Below are 14,863 nucleotides of genomic sequence, written 5' to 3'. Positions count from 1 at the left end.
GCCTCACTGCTGGGGCCCTGTACAACCTAATGCTGATTCTGTGAGGCCACAGCAGGAGGGTGAAAGCCCTCCTGGCCGAGCACCCAGCTACCAGCAGCGCTGAGGCATGCAGCGATGAGCAGCAAGTCTCTGGGGCTGTTCCTCGCTGCAAGACTAAAGACATCAGGTACTGAGCTGTGCCCCCAGGCAGTGCTGGGGGATCACGGGTTATGATGCAGAATCAGGTTCTGATGACGGTGCAGGTTTGTCAGTACTGATTTAATGGTTTAAACTGGCAGCATTGCTGGCTATCAGAAGACCTTCTGCAGAGAAGAGGTGGAGTGCATGATATGACAGTGTCTTTGCTTCATGGTCCAGGCATCATTGTGCAGGTAGGGCTCTGGGCTGGGGCTCAGTGGGAGCTGCACCCCCTTGGACACTCGGCTGCAGAGGCGAGGCTGGCCCTTTCCTTTCCAGGCAGTCTGTCCAATTGCTATGGTAACACATGAGGAGCACCTTGGAGCATGGCGTGAGCTGGCTGCCTGAGGTGGAGCTAGGAGACTGGTGTGACCGTGCTGATTCCGTGGCATCTTGGGGTAGACAGTCATCCCTGGCCTACCAGCAAGCACAGGAGATGTCCTTCATTGGAGGGGGTGGTGCTGGTCCTCGGCAACAAAGATGCCCAACAAGTGCAGTCTTCTCCTGGAGTGAATCCTGCAGTTGGTGAAGGGCATTTAGAAAGCACGGTCTGTGTTGGCAAAACACTTGTAATTTGGCCTTCTGATGCAAAGCCGGCAGCAGGCTGTGCTGCAGATGAGCTGTACGTAGGGCTCTGAGCTGTTTGGTAGGAACATCCCACTCCTTCCCAATCCAGAATTTGTCCCAGTGCTGTAGAGACTTTTCCAGCAGCGAGTAGGGCTCCAGCAGCATCACTTGAGGGGCTCAGGTGGGGAGGTGGAGAGGCCAGATGTCTCCTGGCTGTCCTTCTCATCCCTGGCTGGCTGCATGATGTTATGATGACTCAGAATGAGCTCACTGTGGCCAGCAACGTTGCCGTCCACATGTGCAGCAGGATGTGTCCAAGCTATGGTTGCAGCTGCCCAGGAGGCAGCCCTGTCCATGGAGCTGCAGCTTTGGCAGCTGGGATCTGGGCACTGAGACAGAGCAGGGCTGTGCTGTGCTTGCACTGGGGTTGGGATGCAGCCAATGTGCCTTCCGAGACTGGGATCAAAGTCATTCTGTTACCACAGGTGGACATCCTTCTCCCTCCCTGCCTCAGTTTCTCTGTCGGTAGCCAAGCAATAATGTATTTGACCACCTTGCAAATATGAGATGGCTTCTCTGCAACTGCTACCTTCTCCCTTCTTACCGTCATTGTTACTTCAGCGAGGGATGGAGACAGACAGTTAATGCTTACATTTGGTGTGGCTTTGCTGTGTCATCTGGTTGTGTGATCAGCGAAGGGCTTCCTGTGCAAGCCCTGGTCCTCAATCTGCAACAGCTGAGATTAGAAAAGATTATCTCCTAAGTGATAGAGCCACTCACCCACTTATACTGAGTAAGTACATGACAGATGGTTTAGGTCCTGCAATGCCCCTCCTGCAGTGAGAACAGCCTGGTCCTGTGCTTATTGGCGAGACCAAGGGCAGCTGTGAGGAAATGAAGGCTTTGGTCCTGAGCAACAACTGGTGCTTGCGGAGTGGGAGCACGTTGCTCAGGAGCAGCCAGAGATCTGAGCCTCAATCTATGGCAGAGCCTGGTCTCACCGTACAGCCCCTATCAATGGGACAGACGTCAGGCTGAGCCCTGTGCAGCTTGAAACTGGGCTTGCTGTGAGTGTGGTGGCCTCAGCCTTCGTATTTCTCCATCCTCAACTGCAGACAGGCTTCTCACCAAGCAGAAGCAAGGCCAGCTCTGCCCACTGTTTCACATGGATCCAAGTTAGCAGCAGGCAGCTTGCAGGAAAAGCGAGGGGGAGGAGAGAGCCCGTGTGCTGCAAGTGTGAGGCAGATTAGAAGGAGCAGATGTGTAATTGAGGTGCGGAGCGATGGAAGGAAAATTCATGGCTTCAATCTTTCCACAGTTTTCCCAAGACTGGCTTATCAAAACTGTGGCAGCAGAAACAAGAGCCCAGAATCCTCTGTTTCCCCCAGTGATTGCCACAACCTCTCTCCACACACGGCTGGAGCCAGGGACCTTTACAATCTTTGGTCATGCAGGGACAGAGGCAGACTTTAAGGGCTGGTGGGACCTCAAGGCACCACCGAGTCTTTTCCTATGGCTGTGTCACCAGTGATTGCCCCTTGTCTAACCTCCTCTATTGCCTCTGCCAGCGTGCACCTCTCAGACTGAATGGCTTTCCCTCTGGCTATGTTTTCAGGATTATTCACTGTATAAATCATGTACCATGACATGTTTGTTGCACATACACTTTTCCAAGTCTAAGAGCTGTTCCTTTTTTTTTTTTATAGCAACTGTGAACAATGCAGCAGGGGTATGGGGGGATGGGGTGGTTTCTGAGCAGCTTTCCCAGGGCTGCTGCTTCTCCATCTTTTGTCAATTTTAGGCAAGGAAGAGGGATGCAGGTTCCAGGGCTGTATGGTTTAGATCACAGAGCTACTATTTTAAGCCAATAGAACAAGCATTTATTCTAAACCTGAAGTTGTTTCCATGAATGGGAAAATGTTTTGACAATGTGGAATGCCACTGCAAAGCATCTCGAGTGCCTTCTTGGATCGGAGTTTAAATGTCATTGCATTTTATTGTTTGTTTTCTATTCAGCGTATGTTTACAAACTTCATTCATTCCCTGAAGGAGACAGGACTCTGTGTGAATTAATCTACCTCTTTCCAAGGTGTTTCACTGTTTCTGATGACAAGTAAATAACGAGGTTAGCCTCTGAAAAATGTATTATAGTGTTGGTAAAAGTCAGGACATGGAAGCTTCCCAAGATTATCACTTTCTTCTTAGCAGAAGCAGTATTGGGCTAACAGCACCAGAGCACCACAGGCCAGGGACTTCCCTGCAGGGACTGCATTCTGGCTTCCAGCTTGGCCCAGTAGGACCATCTCTTTCAAAAGACTTCCAGACTTGGTGTAAAGCCTTCTGAGAGAGGTAACATGCCATATTCCTTCACAAATTATTAAAAAGGAAATTACTGTACCTGTTAAAATACGCACATTTCATTTCACTCAAATATGTCCAATTCCAGCTTCCCATCAATGGGTCTTGTTAAGCCTTTGACAGATTAATGAGCCCTTTCCTGTCTGAGGTCTTCATCTCAGATTGGTGCTGGTGAATCATAACAGGAGCGTAGAACTGGAAGGGACAGCTTGGGCCATCAAATCCCATTTCCCTGCAATTGCTGGCAACCATGTTATAAAGTCCATTTCAAACTCAATCTTAAAACTAATTGCATGCCTTGCCCCCAATACTCCTTTCAGGAATCTGTTCCAGAACAACATTTCTCCCACAGTTAGAAGCTGTCTGATTTACAGCCAAAATGTGTTTGTGCCAATTCATACCTCTTTGTTTTTGTGCCAGCGCTGCCTGTTATCTAAGGCCATTTTCCCTCCTTTCTTGGCTCTCATCTGCTCACCCTCAGCCCTTCTCTCCCTTCACTAAATGTCAAGTCCTGTCAGATGGGCTCTGCAGTCTGGAAGCTGACCTTGGAGACTGGCTCTGCCCCTGTTCCTCTCCCAGTTTATGTTCATGGAACAGAAAGGATGAGAATAGTGGATGTTCCCATGTCTAAACAACAAATGAGTCAGCCCTCACCTATCCATGACTTGGAGCAGAGTTCTGCTTCCCCTTCATAAGCCAGGCCATCAGCCTTTGCACAGCACCGACCAAAGGTGAGCAATTCTTCTTCTCCTTGGAGGTGCAGCAATATCCCAGAAAGGGCTTTGCAGTCTGTTGAGTAGTAAATCTGGCTCCAATTAGAGTCTTACCTTTAGCAGGTACAGAGTCAGCTCCTACCAGCTAGTGCAGCAAAGTGCTCCCAGGTTCTTACTGTGGTTTATTGTCATGTGTCCCCATAACCAAGTGTTTGGCACAAATATTAGTACTGCTGTCCCTTTGGAGATGAGCATGTTGTAAGCATGTTCCCCATATTCCAGTCACATCAAGCTTCTCATCAACCAGCACACCCAAGTCCTTCCTCCTCAGGGCTTCTCTCAATCAATTCCTGCAATTGCTGGTGAAGACTGTGGCAAAAAGTTCATTGAGTACCTCAGCCTTCTCCATATTCTGTGTAATCAAGTCTCCTATTTCCTTCCAGAAAGGGCCCACGTTTTCCCTAGTCTCCCTCTTATCTCTGATGTATCTATATGTCCTTGATGTCTCTGGCCAGATTCAACTCTACCAAGGCATTAGCTTCCCTGATTGGATCCCTGGCTGCTGGGACAATATCTGTGTATTCCTCCCAGGCTGCCTGCCCTTGCTTCTCCCTTCTGTAGGCTTCCTTTTTTTGTGTTTTAATTTGTCCAGGAGCTTCTTGCTCGTCCATGCAGGCCTCACAGTGGTTTTGTCTGCCCTCCTGTTTGTTGGGCTGCATCACCCCTAAGCTTGGAGAATGAGATCCTTGAATATTAGCCAGATTTCTTGGGCCCCCTAGCCCCTCAGAGATTTATCCCATGTTACTCTACTAAGCAGATCCCTGCTTGGGTCAAATTCTGTTCAGCTGAATTCCAGGGCAGTGAGCTTGCTGTCTGATCAGGCTCAGTGTCCTAAGGATCTTGAGATCCATTTCATGGTTCCTTTAGCTTCATGTTGCCCCCCCTCACTGTTTTGCATGTGCTGTTTGGAGAGGTATGGGCTGTGGGTCCACTGCTGGCTGCACTTGGAACCAAGCACTCTTACTCCTAATTAATGTGAACAGAAGTGTCTAGTTACGCAGTGTAAATACACAAGACTTTAAAAGCAGAACTGTCAAATAAAGTGTTACACTCCATCAGCTCCTATTGCATCCCCTGGCTGAACACAATGAGATGCTTGGATAGCACTCAGATCTGCTCATGGATGTTTGACATCCATACAGGAGAAATGCACATTCTATGATGAATAAAACAGTCAGAGCCCAGGCAGCAGGCATTTAAGTCTAAACCATTTGTTTTAAAGGGCTTTACATTCTGGTTGTAAAACTTCCTCTGGGCTGGAAGCTGGTGCCCAAGAAGAAATAGTCTTCCAGTTATGTATGATTTGCCCGCAAATCCTATTAGTCTTCTATGCAGCACATCACAGCTGAAGAGACGCGAGGATGTCAAACCAGGGCACTTTGCTAAGCACTGCGGTTTAAATGTGTGCTCAGTATAAGAAAGACCAAAGCACTGTGACTTCATTAAATAGTGTCTGTTTTGAGGTTTATCTTATATTTTTGGAACTGAGAACATCTTTTTTTTTTGATGTGTGAATGCTATTGGGAAACTCAAGAGCAGACTTATCAACACCAGTAGACTCTGAGGGTTCTCCAATCTGGAATAAACATATCTCCATGTATGAGGAGGATTCCTCTCTCTTAGGGTAGATTCTATATGTATTATAACAGTTAGGTGACAGGACATATACATAAGATAAGCAGACCAGCAGGGTGGACCCCCTCTGCTCAGGGCTTCCCGAGAACATCAGTCTGTCCCCAGTCCTGCAGTGCCTGCTTCCCCCTACAATGACCCATATGACAGCTACTCAGGGTTTTCATTTAAGATTCAAGACTGGTTCCTGTATTTGCAGCCACCTTTCTGTGGGCTCAGCCTGTCCAGGGCAGGGACCACCTGCCTCCCCAGGGGGCTCTCTAGAGCTCTAGGGACACCCCCAGACCAAGCTGGCCCTGCCTGGCAGGGGCTGCAGAGCTGCCTCTGAGCACAGGAGTAGGAAACTGTGAGTGAGGGATGCAAAGCTTTGCTTCTGTCAGTTCAAGTTAGTCCCTTAACAGTCACATTACCGTAATGCAGTTGAAAAGGAATCCGCGAGTTACAGGAAATGATTTACAGGACACAAGACACTGCATTTCAGAGGTCTCATGTGTACCATAAAAAAATATATTCTGAAAGAATAATCTCTATCGGAACTGGAGCTGCACAGAGAGAACACATGTCCAGCTGAGAGCAGCATTGAGCTTTTGTTCATTATAGGAAAAGTCAGTGCTCTTCCTCTGTCTGGATGAATGTTTTTCTCAGCACTGGGTGTAGTTAATATCGGCACTTAATTTTTTTTTTCAAATGTTGCTTTTGCCATGAGACCAAGCATAGCTGAGACTCAATGGCACGTTGCTCTGAGATGCTCCCTGCTGAGCTTCACACAGTAACAGCAAGGTTTGGAGCAGTCCCTGGACTTCCCCTGTAAAATCTAGGCCATAGCTTGTCAGCTGGGGGAGCATGGGGAGCTCTGCCACCTCTCTACCACCCAGCCCTCACCCAGAACACCTCTGCATGGTGGGATACGCAGGGCTGCAGTTTCCCAGAGTGGAGGCTAGTGGAGAAGGGTCACCACCTCCAAATACTGCTGCTCCTAGTCTGGATGATGTACCCACCACTCATGGTCATACAAAGCTGGAAATGTACTCAGCACTTGCTCAGGAGCCCAGCTGCAGCCCTCATATATGTTAACAAGCAGCTACCCTGCAGCTTTTGCCACCTCTATCAGATGCTACCTCTTTGGGTGGTCTGCTGCATTCAAGTGTCACTGGTGGTTTGAGGGTAGAGGTTCAGGTATAAAAGGTTAGATCATTGTACGCCTGTGCAGGCTTTAGCAAATGTGTTCCTCATTTGTTCTCTGTACCATGGGAATGCCAGCAATGTTCTGCTAGGGGGGACCAGGATGCCAAGAGCTGTGATGTGTCCCAATGCCATAAGGGGACACCAATGAGGGAGAGACTGCTAGGAGACCCCAAAATGAGGGACAGGAGGAAGCTGAGACACAATAAAGCATTTCTTCCCCTCACAAAATCCTTGCTAGAGCCAAAGCTGAGAACTGGAGGTGCAAAGTACCAAAATGTGGAACTGGGAAGATGTGGCCGTTGCTCCAGAAAAACTGTGAGGAAAGAGGCTCTCAGGCCCAGCCTGCTCCTCCTAGGCTGAGGACAGAGTTCCCGGAAGAGCAGCACATGAGAGTGCAATTGGCCTCACCTACTAGTGCAGCTTCTGGTCCCTAAACTGTGAACTCTTCATGCTCCAAATGGCTCTTATCTCTGGTCAACCAGTAAGGAAGCTACTGCCTTTCCCTGGCCCCAGTCTGGCATCTCTCCCCAAGCTCCCAGGAGGCAACAGGCTGCCCTATGAAACCCATCCACTCTGCCCCAGATCCTCAGAGGGCCACAGCCAGGGTACTTCAGCTCTGCTGCATAGGGCTGTCCTAGAGGACTTGTCTGGGCATTTCTCTTTGGGGAGTTGGAGGATTTGGGCAGGAGCCCTGGGCTGGAGGCAGTGGTGTGAGAGAGTGACAATATAGCATGTGCTTTATGCTATAGGGGAGCAGGCTGGGACAAGGGGTCAAGGAGCTGTGTCATGGTGATTTCTGCTGACTAGAAGACGGATCTGCTGAGGACAGTTGCCACTGCCTCCTTGGGACTCATGCCCTCCCTGCGGCCGCGAGCACTGGCAAGGGGTGGATGACACAGCGGTTGGCTCTGGGGAGCAGATGGGGCGGGTGGGGTGTGGAGCTGTCTAGAGCCCCCCGGGATCTACCCCGGCGAGCGCTGCCCCCGGCGGGGACCGGAGCCCGGCGCGGCGCCGCCCGGGGCAGCGCCGGCGCCCCCTGCCGCTGTCCTCGGTTCTGATCGCCCGCTGTCCACGGTGCTGACGGCCGCTCCAGCGGTGCCGCCCGGCGGTGCCGGCGCGGCGCCCTGCGCGCTCCCCGCGCTGCCCGCGCTTTCCGCCGCGGCGGCGGCGGGGGTGGGGGCGGGCCCTCCCCGCGCCGGGAGCGCGCTCCCGCCTCCCACCCGGCACAAAGTTTAGCAGCAGGAACTCGGGGCGGCAACAGTGCGGAGCCGGCGGCGCCGGAGCGCGGCCGCGCTGAGCCCAGGCGCCCCGGTGCCCGGCGGGGGGCCGGCGGCGACCGTGCCATGCGGGGCTCCCCCCCGGCGGCGGCGGGGCGGGAGGGCGGCGGCGCCCCATGCGGCCGGGGCGGCCGGGCGGTGGCTGACACCATGTGCGCCCGGTGCCCGGGGCGAGGAGCGGGGAGCAGCCATGTGCCCCCCCGCGCAGCCGGGGGTGCCGGGCGGGCGCGGCTCTAAGGTGCCCCCGGCGCGGAAGCTGCTCTGCATGTGCAGCCTCTCGCTCTGCCTCACCTACTTGTGCTACAGCCTCATGGGGGGCACCGGCCCGGCTGCCCTGCGCTCCCCGGCCGCGCTGCCCGGCACGGCGGCGCCGCGCCCCCCCGCCGGCTCCCCGGGCAGCGTCCCGGCCCCCTCCGCTGCCCCGACCCGGGCCTCCAACGGGAGCCGCGAAGGGGCGGCGGGCGCCTGGCTGCGGACCCCGCTGGCCCCCGGGGAGGTGATCACGGCGCAGAGCGCAGCCTTCGAGAGGGACCCGCAGGAGTCGAGCACCACGGACGAGGAGCTGAGCCGGGCCGGCAGCCCGGGGAGCCGTGGCGGCGGCAGCACCACGCCGGACTACGGGGAGAAGCGGCTGCCGCAAGCCCTGATCATCGGAGTGAAGAAGGGGGGGACGCGGGCGCTGCTTGAGGCCATCCGGGCGCACCCCGACGTGCGCGCCGTGGGCACCGAGCCCCACTTCTTCGACAGGAACTACGAGAAGGGGCTGGAATGGTACAGGTGAGGGCGTGACCCCTGGGGTGACCCGACAGCCATGGAGGGCAGGGCAGGATGCGTGTCTGTGTGCGCCGGGGCGGGGGTCCTGGGTTACCGCAGAGCCACGAGGTGGGGAACCCCCACTTCCCACCTAGGGGACCCTGGCAGGTGTCTGGGGTGTGGGTCCTGGGGACACCGGGAATGGCCCAGTGTGGTGGCAGAGGTCGTGACAGGTCCCGGGATGGCTGCGTGGAGCGAAGGACGGCACGGGGTGTGACAGCTGAACTGTGCTTCAGGGCAGGCTGAGTGAATGCGTGGGTGCCTGGCCTGACAACTGTGGGGATTTAAAATGCAGTGTTCTGGTGAGAAGGCAGAAAATGTGTAAAAACATCCGTCTTCTGTAACTCCCGTGCACGGAACATTTGAGCAGGCTTTAGCGGTTCAGCTGCATTTGGTGTAAAACAGCTCTAAATAGGTCAGTAATTAATAATTACTGAAATAAACAAGGTTGCAAGTTGTTCCAGGTGGTGCTACCAGCTTTGAAGTGAAAAGGGGCACCTGCTTTCAAACAAGCTGCAGGGTTCGCCTTGTAAAAAAGATTTACTCTTTATTCAACAAGTTCCACGTCAGAAAGTTTTTTCCAGTGACAAGAGTGAATTCTGTTTGTGAAGAAGTCGCTAAGCATTGTTGTCTGACATGGCATAACGTTTTAAGGGAGTCTTATGGTAGAAGCCCTCATTATTAGAAAATACTGGGCTGCAGTAATGAGGTGTTAAGTGCCTTGGTGGGTTCAGCAAATCAATGAATTGTGGTGGCTGAGGTTTTAATTTTTGTCTCTGTCTCTCTAAAAATCTCAAAACTAAACCGAACGCAGTACATCCGGAACTTGCAAATTACTAGGAGCTCTTTGGTTTATGGTTAAATGCAACCCATGCTGGTTTCCTTATGAGAAATAGTCTGTGGCGAGGCTGATAAAGTTCTCTCTTTTTGTTGTGCTTAGTATGGTGGTTGTTTAGCTGCTCTGCAAAGGGAAAAAATAAATAGAGGCAGCGAGCTAGTTATTGCTTGGATTATCTAGTCTCTCTTTATTAAAATAGAGTGCACAATCTTCATGTCAACAGCATTTAAAAGTGAGGAACTCCAGGCAATTTTCTGTGACAATTGTGAAAGCAAAGTCTTCGTGACACTTATTTGGGGTAGCATCCACTTGGCTTTGTTAAAATGCTGAGGGATTTTCTTGAGGGGCTTCAATAAAGTGGAGATTAGCACTGAGAAAGCGCATTTGTCTCCAAGAGTGTTTTCAGTACGCCATACCAGCATGAGGAAGGAATAAAGGATTGAGTGTAGTTATTGTGTTTATATACAATTTCAGACACAGTATCTTATTTCGCTGAATTTTCCTGCAGGAAAGGCTTGCTTTGAAAAATAAGTTTAGAAATTTGCTAGAAGAGGTAGAAAGTGGCATATAAAATGGTTTAGTTTTATTCAAAATAGTCAGAAGATCAAGCACTGAATATGGCAAGCAGCTGCTTTTTCATCTTTAAAGTCATGCTACAAGAAAAGGGGTAGAGAGGGTGAGACTCTTCTCGTGGAGTAGAAGGCGCACACACAGGGTTTCATTTGCAGAATGCATTTTGAAATTTGTCATCCCCGCTGCAGCTCTGTGGTTTGTTCAGATGCTTTCTAGCCCTGGTGCTGTCTATGCTGTACCAGTATAAAGGTGGGAGAAGAAAAGGCTGGGTCAGAGCTGGTTGGTGGGGGTCCTGGACAGAGTAGGCTGAGGGATGGCTTCTCTGGTTGTGGAGTAAATAATTACACTACTGCTTCATTCCCAGTGAGGTTTTACCCTGATTGTTTAACCTAAAGCCCTTTTCCTAAGCCATTGCACCTGCCCAACCCAAACAGCTTGCTTCTCCTTTCTCCTTGCGAACAGGAGACAGGACAGGGGATGCGGAGCGCTGGTGGCCCGTGCCTCAGCGGGGCCGGCAGGCTTCCCCGGTGCCGTACTGCGGCTGGGCTGGGCGGCTGTCACGGACCAGGAGGCTGGCAGGCTTGATGCTGTACAAATACTAAGCAAAAACAAAGGGGGAAGATCACCATCCACGCTAGCAGCTATTTCTTCCTGACCTTCTCTGAGATTACCTGATTGAGTGCACCAGCAAGGCTGGCTGCGTGCAGCTGTGTCCCAGGAAGAGCAATTGGAGGTTTTTCCTATCCACAGAAATGACAGTTTTCTTTAGGCAAAGAAGTAACCATTGAAGTGTTTACACCAGCACGTCCTTACAGTGACTTCTATCACTTGTTTATATTTGGCATATAACACTTCTTTTCATGCGTTATAAACTGTTATAAGCTTTTAATACTGTCAAATTTTTTCTTGAGTAGTGAAATAAGGGAACAGCAGACCCTCAGCATTCCTTGCTTTATCGCTCAGTACAGAGAATATCTTTCAGTCCGGCAGAGCCCTAGAGAAGAGAAGCCTGTGATCTGGCCCAAACCCTGCTAATACAGGAAAAGGCTGCTCTCACAGCAGTTTCCTCACCTTAGTTTCTCTGCCTGTAAAATGGAAACAGTGCCTAAACTCTGCTGTTGTGCTTCCCACGCTGTGTTATTTATGTCTCTGCTGCTTTGAGGTCAGCCAGCTGTAAAAGCCTGTCCAGGGTCTCTATCAGGACAGCAGTCAGAGGGTGAAGTTAGTGTGAACATTGCTGTCTGCCCGTTGGCTGGGGCAGCGCGGCAAGCCTGGTACCCCAGCCCTTTGCAGGCTGTGCTGTTTTCCCCTTAACCTTTAGGGAAAGCTGTGTTGACAGTGACTGCTTTAGCTCTGCAGTCAAAGTTTACATACAAATCACAGAACCGAGGTCTTCTTAGTCATGTGCTAATGCAAAGGGGGTCAAAAAAGTTGTTGGTTGGTTAGTGTTACACTGCCAGCATTGTTTGTGTAATTGTAATTTGTGATTCCCTCCATCCCAACACCGGGCACTCTGAAGGATGGGTTTGGTGATGCAGCTTTCCTTTTCCACGTGTTAAAGGCTGATTAGAAAGTGACTTTTTAACCTTCCCTTTTGATAATAGAGCAGCGTTACTTCTCTCTGGTGTTTGTGTTACTTATATCTCTTCAACTCTCTCTTTTAAGCCCAGGACAGTCATACCTGGCAGTAAACATTATCTTTGGTGATGACCTTTGCTGACTTCATCTCTTACCATGTGCCACAACTTGGTCCCACTACAGACAAAGGTGTGGCGTTGTGGCAAGGAGCAGGTATGTGCCTTTCCTTTGGAAGTTGCTGGCAGTTCTTTTTCACCTGCCCATTCCTTCTAAACCACAGGATACATCATCCTTCCCTGTAGGAGCTGTTGCTGATTTTTAGCCAAAACCCTAGTGTCCTTCTGCTCCCTTGCACACCCAGGGCAGCTCTTACTGCCTATGTAGCCCATGCACAGGTAACCCCCCTGCCAGGTTGTGCCAGAGGTGTTTGCACACGGGCAACGTGATCTCTCCTGCATGATGGTCACACCTCAGTGGACATATCCCATGCCTTGAGCTCTGCCCTGAGCTATCCTGCAGTTGGAAACTAATTGTGAGAGCTTTTTTGACAGTGTAGCAAGGACAGCAGAACGATAGGGAGGCTTTGGAGGCCTCTGAGCATGGAAGGAATTTAGACAGCATCTACAAATAATCATCACCAGCACTAACAGAAGCAGCACCTGGAGTATGCCCGAGTTCCTTGCCTGGCCATGAAACAAGCATGCAGAAGCATGGGAGGATTTTGTGGATAATGGGAACTGCAAGCTGCACACAGTGTCCAACATTTGGACAGATGTGTCACCTTGTGGTGCTGGAGGCTTTGGTTTGCCTGTGATGGCTATTGGAGAGGCCACATACAGGAGGGCTGGACCTGGGGTCTACAAGGGAGCCCTGGTTTCTATATGGTTGTGGGTGGCTTTATGCAGCTGGAGGAGAATGGGAGGTGATCCTGTTGGCACTGCATAGCTGCAGCACTGCCCCGCTGTCAGGGGTTTCAGCAGTGGGATGGTTTCACGTGTGCAGACGCTGATGCCTCCAGATCCTCAGATGCTGCTGGTGGCTGCTCTGGAGGTGCTGGAGAAGTGCTTTCGGGTGGTTGTGTGAAGAGCGTGGGGACTCTTAGCAATGGGGCAGATGGTGTTAATGACACAGTAGGGCTCAGCAGCTCGGTAGCTCTGAGCTGAGTGGAGCTGCCTAGTGCTCCTGGTCCACCATCCCCAGCTGCCTGCAGGCTCAGCATTGTGAGGTGGTTTGGTTTTGTCCATTCACACTTTCAAGGCTGTCTCGACATCCTATGTTTTGCAGAACAGTGAGGATTCATAACAGTATTGTCAAAACAGATCTGAAGCTTTAACAAAAACACGATCTCTGCAGTGCAAAGAATGTCTGATAGAGGTGAACTTAAAACTTTGGCGTTTTAAAGTTCACCGATTTGAAGATTATTCCAAATGACCAGGTGTTAAATTTTACATGTACATGGACATTGCTCTCCTCCTCACCTCCCTCTCAGTGGAGCCTCCACAGAGAATCTGCAGCACTGTTTCTGTGATTAGACCACGTTCCTCTCGCTCTTCCCTAGGCCTCCACACGCTGAGCCCGTACACAGGGGCATGGCTTTACGAGGAGAGACCCCACTGCAGGGAGCTCACCACGACAGGCAATGAAATGGTTTGCATGTCTAATGCTATTTTCGCCACCTGTCTGGGTTTTTTTTTGAGTGTTCTTTGTTAACAGGCCTGTGTGTTTTCTGTAAGCTGCTCTCCTCACACAGATAATGAACAATACCATCACAGGGAGCTCTTCTCCCAGTAATAAACGTGCTCTCCAGCCAGTGGTTCCAAGGAGCAGCTGACTGTGACTGCGGAGCCAAGGCTCTCAGTTGTGTCCCTGTGGACATTAAAGTCATCTTTACTGGGGAAGCGGCTGTCGAACACCGTTATCTCTGTAAGGGGCTCTGCTCCTCCTGGGGGCTGTGCGCCGCCTCACCTACCCTTCTGCTGTGCGTGGCGGGTCTGTCTCTATGTGCACTGGCTCTGATCCTACCTCAGAGCACCCGGCTCTTGCCACAGTGGCTGCTGGCAGAAATGGTGCTGGTTGTGTCCAAGGATGTGTGATGAGACCCCCCTGCAGCATCCTTTAAGAGCCGCTGGTCAAGAGTAGTTTGGGGCTATTTGAGCCTCAGTCCCACACGGCGTGGCTCTCACTGTGAGCTGTAATTGTGTTGCTGGGTAATGCTTGTGCCTCTCGGATCAGCTCAGGATATTCAGAAAATCAAAGCACTTCCATCAGCACTGTGAGCCTGTGCTGATGGGCACTACAGGAACACCCACCGTGGACGGATGGATCGGGGGCTGCTGCTAATGACAGGCACCGCTGCAGAAACCTGGTGACCGCTGTCTTTCTCTGTGAAAGGCTCCGCCAGTGCACTGTGCCCTCTGCACTTCTGGGAACTTAGGGAAAGGGTATTGATTTTTCTTCTGGGACCTGCTGCGAGTTGGCTTTTGCTGAAATGGAGTGACTCAGCTGCCTGCCCTCCTCTGGGGATCCAGAGCATTGGGATTAATCTGGGTTGGAGACAGTACAAGTATTTCCATGTAATATAGCTCTTGCAATACCTTGTCCCCTTTGCCTTTCCTGAACCGTTAGGTCTGGGCCAGCTCCTACATGTGCACTGTGTTTTCTAGCCCAAATCTTCCATGCAAAGCAAGCCCACATGTGCGGCACCGCCCTCCCGCTGATGCCCAGCGCCAGCTCTCCGTTAAGCTGGCAGAGCGTCTGGGCTGACCTGGGTTACAGGCTGGAGACTGTGAGCAGGGGCCAGGCTTTCTGCTGGTCAGTCCCTGTATTTCGCCGGTCTTGAGGATGGAGAGGGACCGCTACAACATCAGGCATAGATTTGCCTTCTGCACTCAGAGCTACTGGAGTGAATCCACCGTGTTCCAGAGCTGAAGGTCTCCTGTGTCCTGGCCCACTCTCCACCCTTGCTGTGCAGCAGCCTGCTCCCAACCTTTTTGCTTGGCTTCAGCTCAAGGGATGGGACACAGGAAAGAATTGGCGCTCTTTGCAGTGTTCTAACACCTGATGATAGTTATCCACAGGCTACTCGATTGTAG

At 51.6% G+C, this 14,863-nt stretch overlaps 1 protein-coding gene across 1 annotated transcript in view; it reads left to right on the top strand.

Annotated features, from left to right (window-relative positions):
• The first annotated feature begins 7,912 nt into the window (after window positions 1-7,912).
• HS3ST4 (heparan sulfate-glucosamine 3-sulfotransferase 4) overlaps window positions 7,913-14,863 on the top strand; it is a 61,724-nt gene continuing 54,773 nt past the window's right edge. The window contains exon 1 of the mRNA XM_009567478.2: window positions 7,913-8,746. Coding sequence (XP_009565773.2) covers window positions 8,160-8,746 — 587 coding nt within the window. The 5' untranslated portion in view covers window positions 7,913-8,159. The remainder of the gene's footprint in view (window positions 8,747-14,863) is intronic.

This window comes from Cuculus canorus, chromosome 15 (assembly GCF_017976375.1).
Source record: "Cuculus canorus isolate bCucCan1 chromosome 15, bCucCan1.pri, whole genome shotgun sequence".
In the NCBI taxonomy this organism is placed as follows: domain Eukaryota; kingdom Metazoa; phylum Chordata; class Aves; order Cuculiformes; family Cuculidae; genus Cuculus; species Cuculus canorus.
This window is presented reverse-complemented; position numbering and strand designations above follow the sequence as displayed.